Source organism: Sminthopsis crassicaudata, chromosome 3 (assembly GCF_048593235.1).
Source record: "Sminthopsis crassicaudata isolate SCR6 chromosome 3, ASM4859323v1, whole genome shotgun sequence".
NCBI classification, from domain to species: Eukaryota; Metazoa; Chordata; class Mammalia; order Dasyuromorphia; family Dasyuridae; genus Sminthopsis; species Sminthopsis crassicaudata.
The window spans coordinates 211,079,619-211,103,307 of record NC_133619.1 but is presented as its reverse complement, the minus strand read 5'-3'; the positions used below and the strand labels follow the sequence as shown (position 1 = coordinate 211,103,307).

General features: G+C 33.6%; 1 protein-coding gene across 4 annotated transcripts in view; it reads right to left on the bottom strand.

The window, feature by feature from the left end:
* Positions 1-586: 586 nt before the first annotated feature.
* ADGRG2 (adhesion G protein-coupled receptor G2) overlaps positions 587-23,689 on the bottom strand; it is a 143,138-nt gene continuing 120,035 nt past the window's right edge. For 3 of the 4 annotated variants that reach the window (XM_074299866.1, XM_074299865.1, XM_074299864.1), the window contains 11 exons: positions 23,328-23,484; positions 20,352-20,495; positions 19,622-19,744; positions 18,620-18,665; positions 18,432-18,535; positions 17,489-17,610; positions 12,965-13,233; positions 10,021-10,120; positions 9,184-9,467; positions 5,316-5,417; positions 587-1,071 (listed from right to left, as the gene is read on the bottom strand). In XM_074299866.1, coding sequence (XP_074155967.1) covers positions 887-1,071; positions 5,316-5,417; positions 9,184-9,467; positions 10,021-10,120; positions 12,965-13,233; positions 17,489-17,610; positions 18,432-18,535; positions 18,620-18,665; positions 19,622-19,744; positions 20,352-20,495; positions 23,328-23,484 — 1,636 coding nt within the window. In that variant the 3' untranslated portion in view covers positions 587-886. Of the gene's footprint in view, positions 1,072-2,750; positions 2,904-5,315; positions 5,418-9,183; positions 9,468-10,020; positions 10,121-12,964; positions 13,234-17,488; positions 17,611-18,431; positions 18,536-18,619; positions 18,666-19,621; positions 19,745-20,351; positions 20,496-23,327; positions 23,485-23,689 lie in introns of all 4 variants that reach the window. The other variant, XM_074299863.1, reaches the window with a different exon arrangement.

The window sequence follows — 23,689 nt, the reverse complement described above, 5'->3', positions numbered from 1 at the left end:
GTTTAGAATTGTTCTGCTAAATGATCTGCATTGGACTTCTTTTCCTTCCTCTGACCAAACTTTCAAATTGGATAAAAGAGACAAGAATCAGGTCTCAGATTCAGAACCAAGAACTAGTTCAAGGTCTTTTTATACTTTTCATTTTAGCCAGCATCTTTACCTGTTGGCTGGCCTATGTAAACGGCTGTATTTGATACTGTATGATCTCTTGGCTAATGAAGAGCAGAAATTGGAGTCCACTTCATCAGCTAGCATTTCCTGCATTACACTTTGAAACAAAATAACACAGTCATTGTTCTATACAAAAGGGAAAAAATACATTATAGGAAATAAATATGTGGTTTTAAAGTAGGAAGAACATGTTAATGGTCTGTGGTATTTAACTTATATACAATAGGAAGTACTAAACTCACAAAAATTGTGATTAATTATTGTTATATGTTATGATAACAAAAGAAATAAACTATCTAACTTACAATCAGTTATGGGTTTTCTACTTAGAATATTTATTTAGTATTATTGAATTTAAAAAAAAAATGTTTTAATCCCTGCCCCCTTCCCCTTCCCCCCCCTCTCCCAAACAAACAAAACAACCCTCTCTTTGAAAAGGAAGAATGATGACCCAAACTGAAAACATATATGAGCTCCAATGTAACTTCTGATGGATCTTCTCTAATAGAATTTTAAAGCTTTTTTTTTTTTTTTTTTTTTTTTTTTTTTTTTTTTTTTTACAATCCCCAGACATTGCAAGTCCCTGGATCTATTCTCCCCAAGGATATGAAGCACTAAATAAGTCAGTTTTAAGACCTTCTCACACTGTGTAAAAGTTAAGACTTTTATATCTTGTACTACCCAGTGTCACGCTGGGATTTTTTTTTTTTTTAAATCACATTTGCTCAACAAAATGTAGGCTATCCCTCTTTGAAGTCCTTCTGAGAGATATTCTGTTCTTGTTGGTACAAGGATCTTCCTTCTCATTAAACCCATGTTGTTTTCCTGAGAAGTCATGCAGGCAAACATTGCCATTCTGGACACTGAAGGAGACACCATTCCTTTCTGTAGAGGCATTTCCTAGAGGAAGAATAACAGCTTCATTTCGTGAATTAGCAAGAGGAAGCATTTATTAAGAGATGGGAACATCCTACTCCTTCCTATTATATGTAGTTCAAAAAGAAGCTTCCTCCTTATAGGGCATAGTTATACTTTATTTTGAGATCAAAGAATTTTTAAGAATTGTTTTAGAACTGGAAGGATGGATTAGACATGGATTAGATTGGAAAGTCCAATTCATTTAGTCTTATCCTCTATTAATTCAACCTACTCAGAACTATTGGTCAACAATCTTAGGGATTACTCTGTTTTTTTTGTTTGTTTGTTGTTTTTTTTTTGAGACTGGATTTCCCTGTCTCTTCTTGACTGGAAGTATAGTCATCACTCATGGGCATTATCCAAATACTGATCAGCATGGAAATTCTTGTTCTTTGCTGACATGAACTGGTTTATCCATCCTTAGATAGTCTTTTACTTCCAAGGTGTCACCATATTGTTAATGGACTTGTGTGTATATCTGATTAGCTTTAGCTTTGTTGTAGCTCAGAACTCCTGAATTCAAGCAGGCCATCAGCTTCAGCATCTTAGTAGAAGGGACTACAAGTTGAATGCCACTGTGTCCAGCATTAATATATTTCTTAATATGCCCTGTTGCTTTTCTTGATTTATTGTACACCTATTATTCCCTTTTTAGCTGATCTCAATTTTTTAAAAATTCTGTTCAGTACTTGGAATCTAATTAATCTTGTCACTACTATTTATAGGAAATGATGGGAGTTTTCACTCAAAGATAATATAAAGCTATAAAATAACTGGCACTAATTCCATCTCTCAAAGAAATTGAACCTTTTAAATTTTTTTCAGAATCTGTACGTGATGGCAATACCAAGAGAATATGTTGACTTTGGGAGACCTGAAGGTTTTTAGGCAGACATATTAGTCACTCACAAACTATATTCAATATCATGAAAGATGAACATGGGAAGAAAAGTCATTCTAATAATTACTAGCCAAGGATAATTGTAATTATTTAAAAAATAATAACAAAAATATTAGGAAACAAAATACATAAAGGTATAAAAGGTATATAAAAGCATATATAAATAAAGAACAGCTCAATTATGTAAAAGAAAAACAGGTGGATACTTCTGATACAACTGTCAGAATTCCTAGGCTTATGAAACATTACAACTAAAATGTATCCACCTGTTGATAATATATAGAAGGCCATGTTTTATATTTTAGTATTGTGCAACTGAACATTGATTAAAAGAATCAATATCAGAAGGAAAGTTTAGTAAATAGGATAGGTAATAGAATAGCAAGTTTTAAGCATGGAGGAAGTGTCTAGTTATGATGTCACAGGAATTTGGTTATTTGAGCTTTTCAGTATGGCTCTTAAGGAGCACAGTCAATGGAATTTAAAGATAGCACTCTGTTCAGACTTTTCAACATCCAGACTTAAAGCTCTATTCAGTAACAATTCAAAAGAGAAGTGAATATTCTTTTGAAAATTAGTTCCACTGTGTACTACCATGAATCAAATTGAATAACTATTTCTTTTTTGTGATTCACAACCATTTTAATGAACAAATTATATGTAATTATGCTCTGGACTTAGAAATATCACAAGAGGATAGATCTGCTTGTAAAAATACATTTAAAATAGCTCAAGAAATACTTTGTGGAGATATACATACCATTCCCATTTGCGTGTACTGAGCAATCATTATTCACTAGCAGGGTGGTAGAATTAGTGGAGTTACTGTTTGATTGTAAGGAATTTGAAGAACTGGACACTCCTTGGTTTACAATCTGCTTCTTTAAACCATTAGTAGCAGTTCTACTCCAGTCTATAGCAGAATAAGCATTACAGAAAATAGTGCAGTTTGTTGAAGCAAAAATGCAAGGGACAGGTATATGGGAGATAATGAAATCTAGAAATTACTATCACACTCCAAAAGCTTAGAAAGGAATTACATGTTTTAAGATTTTACTGTTAAATGAGTTAACCAAAAGTTTCTGATTCTATCTTTAGCCTTGACTGATGAACCTAGTCATGATGTCTTTGACCTTTGTGATCAGTTTGGCTACCATGATGATGGATATAAGAAATCATAGCTGAAATGACCATGTGCTGATTAGCTATGACTACTTTGATACTGAGCTTGATTGGATTCTTTGTGCTTTCCTGGCCACAGATTCTTGGATCTCAGTGGAAATCACAAACCACAGTATTTATGGAAAATGCCTCAAAATAAGATTTTTCTAATCATTTCCTAATTCTCAATTTTATCATTAAAAACAAACTAAGCCAGGTGTTGGATATACTAAGTCAAAGGATTATAGGATTGTAGAATTGGAAGGGACTTTAGAGATGATTTAACCCCTTATTTTACAGATTATTATTAATTTATACTTTCATTGCACATTAAAGTTTATGAAGCACTTTTCTCACAATAATTTATTACTTGTGTATTATTATCTCCATTTTACTAAGATAGAGAGGCCTCAGAAGTTGACCCAACTCACAATGAAAGTATGAGGGGGAACTGGGGTTGGAACTCAGTCTTCTAATTCTTAGTTGTTATATGTCCAAAAAAAAAAAAAGATAAATAAAAATATTCAAAATGTGCTAAAAATTGTATACAGAGATTAGTTTGCTATCTGCAAATTGATTAATGGAACCTGCCCAATCTAGAATATAAAAAGGGAGTATACATTAAGAATAATTAAGTTAATTTTTAAGAATTTTTTTTAACTTTAAGAAGTCTTAGAAAATAAGTTAAAATAGTCTTCTATGAAGAATCTCATTAATTTAATAAGATACAAAATAATAATTGATTTTGAATTCTATTTCACAGGCTCAAAAACTTTCAAAGTTCATTGGCCATCAGTTCTAACCCATACCTGTACTCTATAATATTCTCAACTAATGGTCATCTGGAATTTGCTTAAAGACATTAAAAACGAGGGAAAACTCTTTTGAGTCAAACCATTTCACTTTTGGACAGCTTTAACTGTTAAAAAGTGTCTCCTAAATTTGCCTCTTTGCAAGTTCTACTTTTTGTTCCCAGTTCTGCACTTTCACCAGATAGGATGATTCTAGCCCATCCCTTTCCCATACATCAACCCTTTAAATTATTGAAGACAGTTATTTCTCTTAAGTCTTTTCTAGGCAAAATGATTTCAGTTCAAACTGATCTTCATATTGTTGTGTTACCATGAGGCCCTCCACCCTATACTAGTTCCTCTTTAATTTATTAATGTTTGTTTTAAAATGTATTCAAAAATGAACATGATACTTTAGCCATGGTCTGTAGCACAGTAGAATTATCTTCTTATTATTGGACCTGTTACCTTTCTTTTTTCTTTTCTTTCTTTCTTATTTATTTATTTATTTAGCTTGTTCAGGCAATTGGGGCTAAATGACTTGCCTAGGATCACACAGCCAGGAACTGTTAAATGTCTGAAGTCACATTTGAACTCAAGTCTTCCAGACTTCAGGGCTCCTTTCTTAATAGAGACTAATTGTATTTGCTTTTTTTTTTTTTTTTTTGCTTTTGCATTTGCTTTTATGGCTGCTTTATCATTTTTGACTCACTTTGAGTCTGGGTCCACTAAAATCCTCAAATCTGAAGTTGAGTTTTTGAACCCATGTCTAAGGATCTAAATTTATTTCATTTTTTTGCTTGTGAAATGAGAGGTCTGGATTGTATGACCTTCAAGGTCCTTTTCAGCTCTAAATATGTGATTATGCTAAAAGATCTCTATTAGATTCCATATTTTTAATTTTATCTGGTATTTTTGCCGGGCAAGATCTATTTTGAAGTGCTTCATTAACTACTGTCACCTCCAATCTAATTAGCATACCACTTATGTCTTTATTTAGTTCATTAATAAAAATGTTAAATAGCACAAATTTCTGGAGCATTCCACCAAATATTTCCAAGTTGACATTGGACTTTTAATGAACATAATAGACTTCTAGACTGACCACAGAACTATAAATAAAGATATCTGAAATTTTATTTTTTAAAAAATATGAACACTAAAATATTTTGGAGTAAAGACTTTTTTTTTTTTTTTAATTTGAGCAGGTTTCATTTATCATTTTGTAAATACACTAGCCTTTTTGGAAATGTTGTTTTCTATATTCAAGCTTTAATATATATATATAAAATCTCTATATAGTCCACTTTTAGATATTCAATAAACTTAAATGAATAATGTAGTATTAATAAGAATATATTGTGCATTTTTACCAGAATTTTCAGCCAGCCTGTATCTGCCACAACAAAGGTATCGTCTCCACTGTTTCCGGACATTTTCTTTTGCTACGCAGTAAAAGATGAATATGAAGAATCCTAAAAGAAAATAAAATAAAAAAACAAAACGAAAAACATACACAAAAAAGAAAAAGTAATTTAATGGTTTTACAATTTTTGTAGGGTTAGATATTGATGAAAAGTAACAATATCTTTATAGTTAATTCCTAGATAATGATAAATTCTATTTAATATTATTGATATCTGAATATTATCTGAATATTTTCTATTAGAATTCTATTTAAAAGACGTAACATATTACTTAATAGATGGATTCTGGAAAAATAATATTAAAAATTAAATATTTTCAAGTTACTATGAAAACTTTCTAGTTAAGGAATTTCATGATGAATCTCTTTCTAAAATGAGTATTACTTTTTTTTTTTCAAGTGAATACTCTCCCAGTGCCAATACTTCACCCCACTTCTCCTGTCAATTTACTTGTTTTCTAAATCTTGATTTTAAGACAGCATTTTTATTCCTACTGATATTTATATTTGTTCTTATTTGTCAAGAAGATGGCCATCTTGAATGTTGCAGAGATCACAGCATCAAATAAAGGTGGGAAAACTCTTAGAGGATATCTAATTGAAACCCTTTATATTATGGATGAGAAAAGTTTGAGCCAGAGAGATTTGATGACTTGCCCAAGATTATAATGTAATGAGGGGCAAATCTTGAATTCAGTTCTTCTGATTCACCCTTAGTACTCTTTCCATGCATTACAATGTCTTTCTTCATTTCAATCAATATGAACATTGTACTTCATTTTTCCTAATTTTGCTTTATTCTGTATTTTTTGAGCCCCAGTCCTACATTTATAACTATATTTTGGATATTTCCCATTTATAGCCATCTCAAACTCAACAGGATTAAAATAGAACTTTATCCTTTTCTATAAACTCACTCTTTGTCTGAGCTTGTGCAATTTGTTGAGGGCACCATCATCCTTCCAATTACCCAGGTTCACAACCTGGAATATTCCTCAACCTACACATTCAATCAGTTCTCATATCTGTCCCCATTTTTTCAGTTCACATAGCTTCCACACTAATTCAGGCTGTCATCACTTTTTCCTGGACTATTATTGTAATTAGCCTCTTAATACCATACCTTGCTTCCTTTCTCTAACCTATCCATTATATTACCAATGTATCATTCTAATATGTCATTCTCCTGCTTAATAAACTTTAGTAGCTGCCTATTTCCTCTAGGAAGCTGTTCTATTTGACATTTTAAAACTATTTACAACTTTGCTTCAAATATGTGTTCCAGTTTATCATGCATTAATTCTTCATATACTCTTCACTTCAGCCAATCTGGCACAATATGCATCTGTCTTCCATCTCTGTACCTTGCCCATAATGTCCATAATGCACTAACTACACACCTTCCTCATCTCCACTTCTTAGAATCCCAAGTTTCCTTAAAAGATCCTTTCAGGGACCACCTTCTACCCAAGGATTTTCCTGATTCTTCCTAGCTTCCATGCCTCTCCCTGAAGACTACCATGTCTTAACCAAGTAAAATATTAACAGAATATTTTATTTTTGTTTTTGTATTTCCAGAATTAGCACAGTGCCTGTTATGCAGCAGGTACTTAATAAATGCTTATTGATTGATCATTTACTTCTATTAGGTTACAATGCAAGAACTTGTCATTCAAACTAGAAGCTAATCTATCATAATAAAAATAGTAGATGTTTGGATATAATTTGTGGATGATGGTGATTTATGGAAATAATTTGCCAGATATTCCATTTACCTCATTCTAAATATCATAAGCTAAAACAGAGACTTCATGTAACTCACAGACATACTTGATACTTTCCAAGCTGAACGAAATAAGGAGAAAGAGCTATAACGAACAATCTCAGGTTGGATTTCTTGGAAACAGTAAAATGATTTGTTGTTTTGAAATAAGTGGAGCCACAAAATGACAATTTTTGAGCCAAAAGTAATAAAAGAATGAGATGTGGAAAGTAGGTGGGAACAAAGACAAAGTTTAAAAAGTGATGCTTAAAAGAAAAGCTACAAGCAAAGTGAATACAGAGACACAGTGTTACTTTTGATACATTTCTAAAATGCTAGCCTCCATGCCAAAGTATGGCATACTCAGTATAAAACTAATGAGGTCACTAATGATGAATAGATTTTTAAACAAGTGACCTTTACAACTCTGAAATTTTCTTTCTTAAAAAAAGCAATTATTATTCTTTTGGCATACTTGGTTATGGCTATGCCTAATTTTGAAATGCAGAGCTAGCTTTTAAAGGACAATCCATATCTTTCCATTTCATTATCTCATTATTCCACTGGTTTGCTTTTCTGGGATTAAACATAAGGGAACCATGCTCCTTATGTTGTGCCATAATTCCCTTTTATTGTCCTGACTCAGTTTCCCTGAATTGTTCTTCCTCAGTTTCTTGAATTGTTCTGCCTTAATCCCCCTGGTTGCAATCCCCCTCCTGATCATTAAGACTGATATAACTTAGGGCTAATTATTCTAAGGTTATAAATTATAAATGTGTAAACTCAAGATAAGAGGGAATTCAGAATTTTTGGTTCCTAACTCCTCTTAAGTCATCAAGAATTTATGGTCCTTAGCCCCCACCCTGTCAGAACTGTACAGTCCCTTCCAATCTCAGTCCTGGGACTCTTCCCCTGCTTCAGTCTACCCTGGTTGCTCACTTGGAGCCAAGTACCAAGTACGTCATGGGAAACACACATTAGCTGTTGGATGCTTTGAGACATCAGCACTGGGGGCAACATGCTCCCAGCCCAATTTCTTTCTCTAAAATAAAATATTAAAAACTCTCTAATCTCTATTTTACCTCAGTTTCTCCAGCATTACACTTAGACACATTTGCTTATTTTAAAAATATTTCCCAATCAGTGGCCACAACCTCAAATTTTACTTTAATTTCTTTTCCTATTCACACACACATGCAATGTAGAATTCATAGAGAGGATAAATAGGACTAAATATAAAAATAACTTCTAGGTTATCAAGCAATATGATTAGATAGTACATATGACACAAAACTACAGAAACAGCGTGGCTCTGAAATTATTTTAGGTTTTTATTTTACTCTTTTGCTATCCTTCATGCATTTCAAAAGATGGGCAAAGTAGTAGTCTTAGTAGGAATGCCATTTCTCATTATCTCTCGGTAGGCACTATTAAAACTTCTAGATTGGCTTCCCTTGGACTTTTTAACCTTTGGTAGTCCAAGTGTCACAGGAACTGCTTAATACAGTACCTTATACAAACTAGGTACTCACCAGGTGTTTGTGCTTGAATACAACCTGTGTCTATGTTTCAATGCTGACATAAATTGGTTCTGTGCAGCTGTGAAATAGCATTACATAGTTATATTCTGAATCTCCCATAACCTGTTGTAGACTTTTTTCATTTGATCTTAAAATGCTTTTGAAATTAGAGAGGCAATACCAAATTGTTAGCTTCATTTTAACAAATGAGGAAATCAGAGATGAGCTTGAAGGGTATTATGTAAAAGCTAAAACAGTGAGTCAGCAGTATTGTCAAGCATATATTTCTGCTTTGCTCTTCAGGGTGAAATCCTACAGAGTTATATCATCCAAAAATAATTTCATAATCTAGAAATCAAGTTTCCTCTAATAAAGAGGTTCACAAAGCACTCTTCTCAAAGACAAAATTTTCTTAACTAAAATGTTTTTATCTACTGAATAACACTTTACATAGCACTTCTTATTTTAAAATTTAAAATTGTTTCTCTATATTAGCTTATATAGTCAACTCTAAAATTAGAAAAAAACCTTACCTTGCAGAGTATTAAAGATGGCAAAAAGGTACATGAATAAGAGATTAACTGGTCCCCAGGCGAAAAAGGCAAATCCCCAAGTAATCCCCAGTAGAAAAGTCAGGCCAGCAACACTTCGAAGATCCTGAATGCTTGTTTTCCTTTGGGCACCAAGTTGTTTCTTTTTCTTAATACGACAAAGTTGAACCAGTACTACAATAAACATGCTGACATTCAACAGGAAGATCACGCAGAAGTATCCTACCACAGTAATGTAAAATACAACACTATTGTTGATCCAACAACTAAAATGGAAAAAGAAAAAAAAAAATAAAACAAAGAACAAACCTTGGCATCATATGTTATAAAATAGCATAATTATGCCATAAAATTTATATATGAAATCATGAAAGAAGAAAAGCAATACAAATCATTACTCACTATTCCTTCCTTTGAAATCTCAAGCAGAATTTGCATCTTCATAGAAAATTAAAGGAAATTATGAAGATGGTTGGTTGGAGTTATTTGAAGTGACTTGCAACCTTCAAAATTTACCTCATACAAATATTGTAATGAATACTATATTTTACCTGCTATCATCAACTTAATGTAATTTTTCTTTTTAAAGGCTTATATGAAGATCTTCAAAATTCTTCCTTTCATTTTCCTATACTTCAGTAGCCAAGTGGAATTTCCAACTAGCTTGCCGTATTATAGTTCTGGCCACAAGAGCCATTATAAATTTAACCAGTTTTTTTAGGGAGTCTGTGTTAACATAAAATTCCATCATGCATTTTTTTTCTGAGAAGTCAGTTTCCTAACAAACAACAGCAATCTTTCTGGAAGATCTGTGCTTACAATTCATCAGGCGAGCCATTGGGGAATTTTCCATAGGAACCAAGTCCATAGTTATCAGGTGATACAGCCAGTATGATGGCTATAATTACAGCTGGGACACCTGGAAGATTGAGGAAAAATGTTACACAGGGTTCTAACATGCCAAAATAAAGAGAAAAATCAGGTATCATTACACAACATTTATTTCTGAGGACTAATAGCAAGAGGGATCAAGGTTCATGCAAATTGATTAACTCCAAAAAGTAAATATACAACAGAGAATGTTGACCACCACAAAGAAGTGTTGATCACAACTGAAAAGAAAATTTATAATGATCCAACCAAGGCTTCCTAATGAACTAGGTTAGACTGGTTGATTGTAAAGCCTGACCTGACTAGCAATAAGTCATTTATATTTTGTATGACAAATATATCTCTTTGTTTGAGTGAGACAGATTTTAGAAAAAAAGAATATGGTGATATATTTTTCCCTTGACTGAGATATTTGACTTTACATGCTTTTGTAAAGAAGATTAGTACTAAATATGAGGATAACAATGACTTCTTCAGGCCTCCTAAAGATGAATTTTGAAAAGAAAGGAAAAAAAAAGATTATCTTTCACATTAAAAACTATAACACAACTAATTGGAATGACCAAAATAGTGAAGGGTCTTGAAATAATGCCATGGAAAAAATAAGAATATAAACAATAATGGATATTTTAAGTCAGAGAAAAGACTTGATAGGAAGAGGACATCTTAACTACAGTTAAGTTAAGTTAAGAAGAGAGATCTGAATTCTAGTTCTGGCTTTGATTATTTCAGTTTTAATTAGTGAACTATGAGGCACTGGACAAATCATTTAAACCCCTCTGAATCTCATGTTACTTGTAATTTATTTGCAAAATGGGGGTGATAATTCTTGCCCTTTCTAACTCATAGGAATCTTGTGAAGGACAAAACTCAGATCATGTTAATCATAATTCCCATAATACAGTGCTTTAGGGTTTCCAAAAGCACCTCCCTGACAGCAATTCTGGAAAACAAGTGACATAAGTATATTATTGTCTTTATGTTGTTGTTCAGTTATTGTGAAGTTTGATTCTTCATGACCCTATGGCCCTTCTTTCTTCTACTATCTCTTGAAGTCTATCCAAGTTCATCGTGTTCATTGTTTCCATGACACTAATCTATCCATCTTATCCTTTGCCATCCTTTTTTTTTTTTTTTTTTTTTGCAGCATCAGGGCCTTTTCCAATGTTTCCTATCTTCTCATTATGTGGCCAAAATATTTAAGTTTCAGCTTCAGTATTTGACCATTCAATGAGTAGTCTGAATGAATTTAAGTATTGACTGTTTAAGTATTGAACCTTGCTGTTCAAAGGACGCTCAAAAATCTTTTCCAGCACCACAATTGGAAAGTATTGATTTTATGGAGCTTAATCTCACAGCTATATATTGCAGCTGGAAAAACTATGGCTTTGATTATATGGACTATATGGACAATATGGAATATTGATGATATGTTGGCAAGGTGATGTCGCTGCTTTTTAGTATGCCATCCAGATTCGCTATTGCTTTCCTTCCAAAGAGCAAGCATCTTTCAATTTCATAGCTGCAGTCACTGTCTGCAGTGATCTTTGAGCCCAATACTATAAAATCTGACACTGTTCCCATATCTTCTTCATTTTGTGTTTTCAGGAAGTGAGCAATCTTACGATTTGGGCCGCTTGTGTGCATGGTTATGAGTACAGTTCCCAGTGTATCCACACCTCCTGTTGCATTTTTTGCTTGCTATCATATGACTTTGAGGTAGATAAAAATGGTAAAATTGTATTGGTGATGTCTTTTGATTCACATATAAATTGGATTTAAGGGAGGCAGAGCTGTATGAAGTCATTGGCTTTACTCTCTCTTCCAGTCAGCTGTGTCCAATGGAAAGACAAAAGTCAAGATGATTGGTGATGGCTTGGAATGATCCTGACATCTTCAATGGATAACCATATTCTAAGTTTTTGCATTTGCAACCTGGCCAGTGGAATAAATTATTTCATCCACCCATTCTGCAGGAGGAAATTTTCATATGTTTGGAGTAGACACTACTAATTCATCAAAAGGTCTGAGACTCCTTGGTTACTTTCAACCTGGTTTAGCCCATTTAGCTGAAACTGTTTACTGAGACATGGCCGCTTTAGCAGGCTAAAGATTCTTGGAACCACAGGTGAGGGTTGGATGAATCAGGAGGACACCAAGGTGGAAAATGCCCTAAAAAGAGCTTGGCAACCTTCACATCTGAGGTGCTAGTCTTCCTTGAACTCACCTTATAATCCAGTGAATAGTAACAGTAATAATAGCTAGCAGTTATGATTTGAAAAGTGCTTTACACATTATATGGACATAAATATATGCATATATGTTTTAACTTATGAATTTATGTATGATTTGGGACTGAGAGAACCCAATTCAAAGTAAAGGCTGCCAGATCTTACAGGATTTGCATTTGAGCCTGGTTTCAGAAGCACCATTCTTCAAATAACAAACATATGGTTATGTTTACAGCCAATCCTGAAATAATATGCAGCTGATCTTGAAAGAGGTAGAAAGTGGCTGCTTTTTGGAAGATTAAGCCTATACTAAGAATTAAGGGGTTTGGTATAAATGAGCAAAGCACACAGCCATTTTTTACTTTCGCATTATTGATCAAATATAATGATTATCAACTGATTAGTGCTTTTTAAGATTTGCAAAGCACTTTATAAATATTATTTTCCTATTCTCTCCTGAAAATTGAGAGGCAGGTGCTAGTATCTTCAATTTACAGATAAGGAAACTGAGATAGTTCAGTGACTTGCCCAGGTTCATACAACTAGTAAATGTCTAAGGAAGGATTTGAACTTTGGTCTTCCCAACTTCAGATATCTACTATACCATCCCTGGGGGATCTTGCAATGAACATCATACGTACCCCAACCTACAATGCAGAACTTGAGGATATACTTCTGGATATAGGTATTAAACACTTTGACAAGAGCCAGGTACATATGGAAAGCTTCTAGGCCCATCCAAGTGAATGAAACCAACAAGAAATAATGAAGAAATATTGCCACAGAGATACAGAGGCCTCGGATGTTATACAATGCAATCCATGAGTCTAAGAGAAATACCAGATTCAGGAAGAGTAAGGCAGCACACAGCTGAATGAGAATTTTGGAAGGGTAGTCCCTCCGGATTTTCCTGAAACAGAAATAGGAGAAAAATGTCATGATATCTGCCTGCAAATCCTGATGTGAACATTCAAATCATGCATCAGGTTCTCTTCGAAAGCTCAGTATTACTCTGCTCCAATGCAGGGAAGGAATCATCTCAATAGTTCCAAATCAAAAGAATGTTGGTAGCTAAGAGACAATGAGAAGGCTTCTTCTGGAAGTAGGAATTCAGTCTTTGGCATGTGTTAGTCTATCAGTTAAATTAGTCAGTGAAAGCAGAGGAAGGAATAGTCTTATTATTCTTCAGTCACTAGTACTCTGAGGTTCTTAATCTTTTTGTGTGTGTTATGGACCTCTTTCACACTCTGGGAAAGCCTAATAGAATAATGCTTGTAGAGGTATTAACATATAGAAGAATCCAAAGGAAAAAGAACAGACATTAAAATACTTTAAAAAATATGCATAGACTTCAGATCAAGAACCTTAGGTCCAGACCAATCTCCTGCTCTCACTTCACAAAGGAGGAAACCATTCCAGAGAGAAGAAGTATCTTGCCCAGAGTCTTGCCATAGTAAAGTAACCAGGCCAGGATTCAAACTCAGATCTTCTGACTCCTAAATTTAATGTTTTCTCTACCATATTAGACATATTTAATCATAACAATATGTTATATGTATATATATGTATATAAAATACAATATATGTAATACACACATATGTATATAATTATGATGAGGTCCTGGGTCACTAGGTGAGGTCGGCAGAGAAAACCTAAGATGTTGATAAGATTACTTCTTGAGGCAAGCAGGGAAGGGCACCGATGGGGATCAGTTCAGATGTATAGGACCTCCCCTTATGGAGGTCTTGGATAACTCCACCATACTATACCAATCAGAAAGCCAAGTTATTATGTCAACCTCCCTTACATTTCCCCATAAATCTGAGCATGGCCTACACTCTCCTTGTGGTGTCTCTCCTCTCACCCCTTCCACCTCTCCTCATCCCATGCCTTATGTCTTTTTCTTCTTAGTATAATTATTTTGGGGTACTAAACTCCAAACCTTTGGATATAGCCTGCTAAATTCATTATATCATTGACTTTGATATATTTCCACCTCATGGCCAAATTTCTTTTCTCCTGGGTAATTGTGAGTTCCACTGAGAAACTTGCCTTTTTCCATTGTTAATTGTTAAAACTCTTTTCCTTACTAACTATATGCTCTCCCAAGTCTATTCATATTTACAATTTCTGCTGTCCATAGTATATCTTTTTTTTTTTTTTTTTTTTTTTTTGTATGGAATCTCTTGTAAATAAGCCTACCTTTTGCCACAGAGAAAGAACACATTGTGAATCATAACCCAACATTTGGTGTTGAATCTCAGTTTCAAAATTTGGTGTAAATTGCTCACATCAATCTGATCAATTATATAGAAACTATGTATGTATATGTATGTATGTGTATATATACACACATATAAATATATATTCATACACACATATAGAATATTTTCTATGTAACATACATTCTACACATATTTGTAATATCTAATTACATATTGTTATGGGACAGAACTCTGAACTTGAAACAAGGATTCTTACAAGGTGCTAATTCAGTGGAATTGATGAGACAATGGTTATCTAGTTTAGCATGGTGCTTAATAATTCTCTAAATTCATTATGATTGGTTTAATCTTAACACAAATAATGGTTTCCTAGTGATATAATGATGGGTTTATACTCAGTGTAGAGCATATAAGCTGGGAGCTCAAGCTCTCGAGGTAGGAGGAGAGAGAGATTCAATTTCATCTTGCATCAGGCTCTTGGTGGCTGGCCTGGCCTTCTACATTTTCTCCACTGAAACCAAGTCCCATCTGAAAGCCAGGAGAAAGTTAGCTGAGCACCAGGAGAAGGAGACAATAAAGGATTTGGATTTTAACACCTGGCTATTCTTGTGGTGATTACTCTATTGAAAGGAAAGCTGTTCCAGAGGCCTCCAGGAAAGCCAAACCAAGAACATTACAATATATAACACATGACTTTATATATTATATTTACTTATATAATATATACTTATACATTATATATCCATATATAATTTATAAAGCATGTAATTAGGTACTGCATAGACTGCCTCTTTATGATATTTTCTTGTGTGTGTGTGTGTATGTGTGTCACATGTTTCCCATGTTTCATTCAACAGACTTCCATCATCATAGAATCATAGGATTTAAAACTCTTTTATTCAAACTCTATTAAATAATTCCTGATTTTACAGATGATGAAACTGACATCCAGAAAAAGGTTGTGATTTGCCCAAAGTCATGTAAGTGATTGATCTGAGACATGACAATTGAACATATGTGTTCTGATCATAAATCCAGTGCTTTTCCAACTTTGCTGTATGATACTTGCTACAGAATGATAGAATCTCATAATAGTCACTTAACAATTAGAGCTATCAAAAACTAGTATCATGAGATGATGGGTTACCCCAAAACTGGAAGTTGGAGGAATGTACAGAAGATTTTATTGATCAAATTATTGGACTAGTTAGTTTCTGAGGTTCCTTCCTAGTCTGAGATTCTGCTCAATATAGAAATATTAAAAAATAATTTTAGAATATAATTAAATAAAAACAAAAAATGAACACAACTTAAAGCTGTAGGTATAGTAAAACAATTTCCTTTAAATCATAGCAATATAATCTAATTTATTACCTAAAAAAAATTTGGGCTTGAAAAAATAGCTCTGATTAAATCATTCCAGGTAATGAAAAGCTTTTTGGCAAATTAGTCTGAAAATTTTTCAAGGATCTACTGGCAGGTCTATATTCCTATTCTGAGATCCAGATTTTCCAATCTAAGAATAGAAATGGAAATTAGTTTTTATTAATTTCCTAGTAAGTTTCCAGAATCCAAATGCCAGGATTTATATTTAGTTAATATTACAACTAAAGGAAGTTTGGCATGATGACTAGAGAACTGGCCTTGAAGCCAGGAAAACCTAGGTCAAAGTCCTGCTCCTCTCACACATGGACTGTTTGACTGGGGGCTTAACCTCTCCATGTTCAGGGAAGTTTTCTAAGTAAAAGAGAAAAAGTCAGTTTGCACTGGTAGAAAGGGTTATCTCACTTAGAATTTACCTAATGAATTTAATTAGTGATCTACTTTCTAATATTCCAGCATTGCCTACTTTGCTCTTTTCTAACAGATCTCTAAGCAGGGAGACTTCTATAAAGTTTTCCAAGTAGAATTATGATTAAGATAAAGATGGTAAAGGTCAGCTACATGTCACAGTGGATAATTGCCCAGCCTCAAATCAGGAAGTCTTATCTTCCTGAGTTCAAATATGGCTTCAGACATTTACTATGTCACATAATGTTATTTGCCTCAGTTTCCTCATCTGCAAAACGAGAAGGGAAGGGCAAACCATTTCAGTATCTTTGCCAAGAAAATTCCAAATGGGGGTCAAGAAGAGTTGTATATGACTAAAAAATGAGTGAAATAGCAAAGAAAAGTAATGTAACATTTTCCTAAAATCTGCTAAAGATTCTATCTGTTTTATGAAATTTGCTATTCCTGCTGCCCTGGCATATATATCTCTAATGAATTTCATCTGAATCTTCTTACCATGTTATCCTGTCAAGAAAATTTTGCATCCTGATTCTATTATCCAATAAGAATTATCCCTTTTAGCTTTGTGTTATGTACAAATTGGCTAAGTCATCTTTCTATGCCTTTATCTAAAGCATTCTTATGAAAACTCTCCATTTAGGTCAGCATTGCTCTATTAATAAATATTCTTTGGAATGGGTTATTCAAACACTTCTGAATTCATTTGTCTTGTACTATCATACAACTCACATCTTTCCATTTTTTCCCCATGTGATCCAAATTTTTAACTTAATTCAATTTGTATTTTTAACAACTCTCCACAATATTGCTACTCAGATTTTAAGTCTGAAGGAGGAGAAAGTAAGGAAAACCTCCTATTCATTGGTCAGAGTCATTCATTGAACAAACTCATAGGAAGACATAGATAAGGGTCACAGTGGATGAATAGGTGTGGGAAGATTGAAATGTGCATCAATGGAAAAAAAATTCAAATTGATGAACTGACAGATTCATCGGAGCATTTAAGTATTCAGTAAACTGTTTTTGCATTGTGCCTAGTATGGCATTATACCAGAATTGTAATTAACACATTTTAGGAATGTTATTAATATCCTGATCAAACAACAATGACCAAACTTTTACTTTAAAAGTTTTTGGAGAATACTCACTCAAAAGCTATGTAGGTTACTAGAGTAACTGAAAGAAAAATTGCAGACAAACCACAGCCAATATAGGTGATGAATGTAAGAATCAGCATCTGGACAGGTGGTAAGGGTGTTCTGGACAAGTCCTAAAAAAGTGGAGATTATCTTTATTATATGATCTTTAAAAATGACACATATATTATTTTCAAGTTTTGAAGGGCTACAGATCTCATATAATTTTGATCTTCAGAATAACTCTGTAAGGTAGTTGGTAATATTATTCTTATTACTGCTGATGAAACTGAGGCTGAGAAAAGGAGTGATTTACCTAAAGTCACATAGCTATTAAATGTCTGAATCAGATCTTCTTGATTCTAAGTCCAGCACTCTATTCATTATACCACCTAGTTGCCTATACCAGATGTTCATAATGAAATGAAAGATGATTCTATATTTCATAATGATTATTATATCTAAATTTATTAATATTTTAATGCTGTTCTTATCTATTTTCAGAAACTCATTTGTGAGTACAGTGGATAGAAATAGAGCCAAGAAGATATGAATTAAAAATTGAACTTCAGACAATTACTGTGTGAGCTTAAGCAAATAACTTAACTTCTGTAAAACAAGGAATATGAGTGCAACCTATTTCACAAGGTTATTGTGAGGATCAAATAAAATAATATTTGTAGAAGTTCTTTGCAAACCTTAAAACACAAGGTAAATACTAGTCGTTCTATATGTATATTTAACCTCTTCAAACATATATAGGCAAAAACTTGCAATAATAAAAATATATTTGTATTCCATGCTCTTCCATTAGCTCAGAAGAATTACCCATTTGAACATATTCACCTGTGTTAGTTCATTAAGACATTTATTTGATAGATGTCATAACATGGTGTCAATACATTTAATAGTGGCTAGCCTTTAAATCTGAGATCCCTTTAAATTGGCACATTACCAGCAGAACTCCAAAGCTTGTAAGGTGGTTGCAAGAGCAAACTGTTTCATTCATTCTCTTGTCTTTCACTATGCAACCCTCAGATGACCAGCCTCCTCTGCCACCTGTTAGCATGGGGAAGAATAGTACTATCAATGAGACTAATGGATGTATATAGGCTAAGGGGAAGGGATAACAGAAAAACCTACCATTTTTGCTCAGGTCCCAAAATGCACATTTTACAGTTAAGTTGTCCTATAAAGGAGAAATAAGATGTTTTTATAAACATTATATAAGAAAAATTGGGAAGCAAGTGATTTATGGAAAAAACATGAGATTATATTTTTTTCATTCTTTTTATGCTTGATCTTTATTACAAAAGTTATAATCTAAGGTTTGTTCATAGAGGTAAACTCTCTTGTTCTCCTGTTCACCCAAATTAGTAGTGATTTCACATTTATCTAGTCTCCTAGTATTTTGTACAATATTGCTGTAAGGCACTTGTTGTATTTAAATTTGTGAATTTGTGTACATTGTATATTAACTCATCTAGACAGTAAATGCCTTAAGGGGAAAGACTTATATCCTTTAAAAAGCCCAAATTTTGAGTTTAATGTTGGGGAGAGAGAAAGGGAGAGAGAGAGAGAGAGAGAGAGAGAGAGAGAGAGAGAGAGAGAGAGAGAGAGAGAGAGAGAGAGACATCGAGAGATGAAAAGAACAAAAAGGAGGAGGAGGAGGAGGAGGAGGAGGGGAGGAGGAAAGAAAATAGGAAGGGAGAGGGGAGGAGGGAGATGATAGATACAACATTATTTAATCACTTACTATGAGCAGACATAGTGCTGAGATCCTTTAGGAAGTTTATATTTAAATAGGGGAGAAGACAACACACAACAGGAAAGACAACTAACAGCTGGCATTATAAGCATGGGTTTGAAAATGTAGTCCACGAAGTTATGGGGAGCCCTGATTCTAGGAAAGATAAGGCAAAAAACTCATCTCCTATAGTGGTCCCAGGAACAAAGTCCAGAAACTTGATAAATATTTCTTGAATGAATTAATGAATGAAAAAATAATGAAGGAGAGAATATTTTTCACACTGTCCCAACTAGCACTCTGGATGATTTCAAGTTTTATCCCTAGAGCTGGTTCATCTTCCCAAGTTAAGTCTACTAAAAAGAATGGTCAGCATAAAACCCTCATGAGTGGCTTACCTGGTTAGGCCTTGTGTTCTGTAGCATGACAGTCACATTTGCTGTCAAATCCTTGATTGTTAAATTAGTGACGCTTGAAGATATAACATAGCTTATCAGAGAACTATTCTTCAGTGAGGAATCCTAAAACACCAAAAAAAAAAAAAAAAAAATCATAAAGTGATCAAAAGGAAAAAAAAATCTTTACATTTACAGAATATTAGAACTGCAAGAGTCCTCAGATATCATTGGGCAGATAGCAGCAACACACTAGAATGAATCTAAAACAAATTAAAATGTAATTGAGAAATACTTAACAAAAGAAATAAAAATGCAATAGATCAAAGATAATGTTAATATGTGATTTTCTAAGTCAATAAGTGACCTGCAGTGATACTTACCTAGAATTTAGGGTTCCCTGTTTCTATCTGAGTTTGACACTACTGGTTTAGTTCATTTTTTAGGGTAGGAAACCAATGCTCCAAGACAAGGCAAAGTTGGAAGCAAATCCCAGGTTTTCTAATTTACAGTAAAGCTCCTTTAATTACAAGAAATTATCCCCCCTATATTAGAAACTGCAATAAGCAATTTCCTCCCCCCAAAAATTTCATTTACTGAGAAACTTTAAAAGGAAATCAATTAAGAAATGTACATAAATTATGTGCATAGTATCTTTTTTAAATGGACTAATTTATTCACAATGAGTTTACGGATATTTAAAAGAAACAGAGAAAACTAATAGAAATCTTACCAGAAATAAGGTAGGTGTCTCAAAAAAATTGAACTGGATTCTTGATGCCATCTCTGTCTCTTTAGATGATAAATTATCCAACAACTGGGTGGGGAGGGTAATAATACCAATACTATTTTCAGGAGCTTGAGTGTCCAAAGTAACCTGAAAATAAAATCAGAGACATATGATCATTTTCGGGGCATAATTTAAGAAGGTTAAAGGTCTGATTTAGGGATCCTGGGTGCAGAACTCAGTACAAATTCAAAAGGATGAATTAAAAACTTGATTAGACGATAGGATTGAAGTTAAAATTACTGATTGGTATTATTTAGGCAGTTTGTCTTCTGCTTATTAAACTAATGTCAGAATCCAAGACCTCTCTTTCCATTCCTCTCTTTTTTTTTACTATTAAAGAGTCATTTTGTTTTTCAGGAAGCAAGATGTGCCCTGAGGTTGACATAACAATTCTTTGTACTCATCCTGTTTCAACTAAATCATAAAACTGACAGTATCTAAGTTCCAATAAGCATCAGAAAGTTCAGACAGGAAGTCCTGTCATGAAGGGAATTTTTGTCACTAGAAAACCTTGCCTTACTGTTGCTGTTAAGTGCCTTACTACTGTTGCAACACTACTCTATTTGATTCTTTATCTAACCAGAAATATATCAATCAAAGTTTAGTCCCATTGTTTGGGAGCTCCCACCAAAGGAGGCTCTTACACATGTGTCTAATTTCTCTCCCTCAATGTAGTTTAAAAAAAAAGCTTTTTGCTTTTAATCTGAGTGAGCTCTTTGATAATATTTGGAGTTAATACTGGTTGCCAAATCTTTTTGACTTTTATTGTTGGAGTTGACACTATATTGAGAACTGATATAAAGAATGAGGCAAATTTTTATTAGTTTTTGGCTACTTTTAGATAAAAAATTACCTTTCCATTTTCCCACAGTTGTCTATGCCTTAGCTAAATTGAAAAGTAGTGCATGATGTATTGGAAAGAGCACAATCTTTGGAACAGAAGAACCTTAATTTAAATTCTCTTCTGGTTCTTATTGTGGGAGTTGGACATGACTGACTGAACTATACACTAGCCATTGAAAAGGAAAGACAGACAGAAAGAAAAAAGATAGAAGTAAAGAATCAAATAAATAAACAAAAAAGAAAGAAAAGAGGAAAGAAAGAAGGAAAGAAAAAGAAAGAAACAAACAAACAAACATTCTCTAACCTCAAGGAGGTCATTCTTTTGCTTTGGATACTCAATTAAGTCCTATAAAAAAATTGGAGTGTAGGGAGAATACAACAATAGATGGTATGTTAGATTTAACTTCAGGAATAATTGATTTCAAATCTGACCTCTAAATGTCCTATCTATGTGAGTTTGGGTAAGTAACTGAATGATTGGATGAAGGAATCAATGAAAAAAATATTCATCCATTGTGCTAAGTGCTAGGAATATCAAATATATTTATTTAAAGACTCTTTCCCTCAAGAAATATGAGTGTTTTATTTGGAAAGGTGAAAGACTGGGAGTGGGGGGGTTACCTGACAGGTATTTAGATATCTTGATTGGATGATTGGTTAAGATATGAAGCAGAAAGATTTGTCTGGTGTCTGGTGGGCCACCTAAATAGCTTAATTACCATACATCCCAGAAGTAATTAATGAGGTAGGTCTCTAGAACTTCCCAAGGTAAATAGGTTTACTTTACTGGGGACTTCACTATGCCTAAGTTAATGCCAAGGATTTCTCAACTAAATGACCTGGTTGGTTGTGATCTGTGATACTAGAGGGAATTCCCACATTAGAAGTTCCCCAAAGTTATGTGAGAAATACTTAAAAGTTTGGTTTCCACAGAGTATTGCAAGCTTTGAGGTAGTGTAGGATAAGAGGTACCACTGATCAAGAGGTTTTCAGAATATGAGAGGTTAAAGAAGGTTAAGATTCCATAGAACAATTAATTTTCAATCTTTCAGAAGCCTTGAGTAAACAAGGAATTGGGGCGCTGGAAAGGTTCAAGTGGATTCAAACTTGAAAGAGTCTTGTGGTTTTGAGAAAACCACAAACTTAAGTTAATAGCCCATCTAGCCCAAACTAGTTGGGGTCAATGGCCTGACTTGGACAAATCACTACTGTACCTGCTTAATAATAGGTTAATTGAATCTTAAACAACATACTCAGTAGGAGGAGTTTTGTGCCATTTTTGAACATGAGATGTATGATGAGGAAGAGAGAAATATGTAGTGACTATATCAGAAAGATTATAACCTGGAAGGAACATAGAAATCAATATTCTGAAAGGAGTCACTGCACCAAACTAACAAGTATAAAGCTTTTCCCACTTCTTGCTCCATGCCTCCCTCTTACCAAAGAGGAGTGGAGCCCACTTCTGGCCAGAAATTTTAAGACATTCCTTAAGGTTCTTTAATAAATTTTTCTCAATATCTGATTTTCAATGTCAAGAGTGTATTTCTAACAATTAGAAAACTCCTAATATTTTCAACTATCTGCATATGGGATACGAAGCAAAACAATCACAAAAGAAAAGAAAAATATTTTCACATTTACTGGGAACCCAAGATAGCTGTGGGAAGCTGGTAAATAAAGTGTAGACAAATAATTTTTGTGGACAGTAATAGTGGAGTCTTTTTTTCTCTCTGTTCTCTCCCTCCTTCCTTTCCCCCTTCCTCTTTCTCTCTTTCTTTTTCTTTCTTAGTTTTCTTTTTTAGTAAGAGTTTCAAATGGTGATGAATCTAAGGGGTGAAATGTTGAGTAACAGTTTCTGCAAATAAGGTCCATTAGATCAATAAACAAACTTTGTATGTGCTCTAGGTGGGAATGGCTGTCTCTTTCACTTTCTAAACTTAATGTACCTTCTCCCCACATACCATAATCACATAAGCATATAATAGCTCAAATTACATTGAAAAAAATCATTCTGAAAAAAATGAGATAAGCTAAAAAGTTTCCACATTAAATAAAAATCAAGGTAGTGTTTACCTGAAGATCTGAAGGGTTTTGGGCAGCAAAAGTGGTTTTGGTGAAAGTGCTGGCATTGGCTTTGACCACAGCCAAAGCCAGAGAAGATGAGGTAAAACTTATGGTCTTGTTTGAAAAATTCAGTTTCAAGCCGATATCATGCACTACTTTTAGCAACCTATAATAGAAGAGAAGACAGTTCAAAATCCAAATTCTCTTTGTTTCTATCTAATAATTAATCTCAGCAAAATTCACTTTGTAGGATAAGAGTGTTTCAAATCTAGAAAGTGCCTCAAAGGTCACATAGATTAGTCCTTTACTAAAGTATGAATTACCCCTAACAAACAAGGCTAGATTTCTAGTCAGATGTCCTATACCTATGT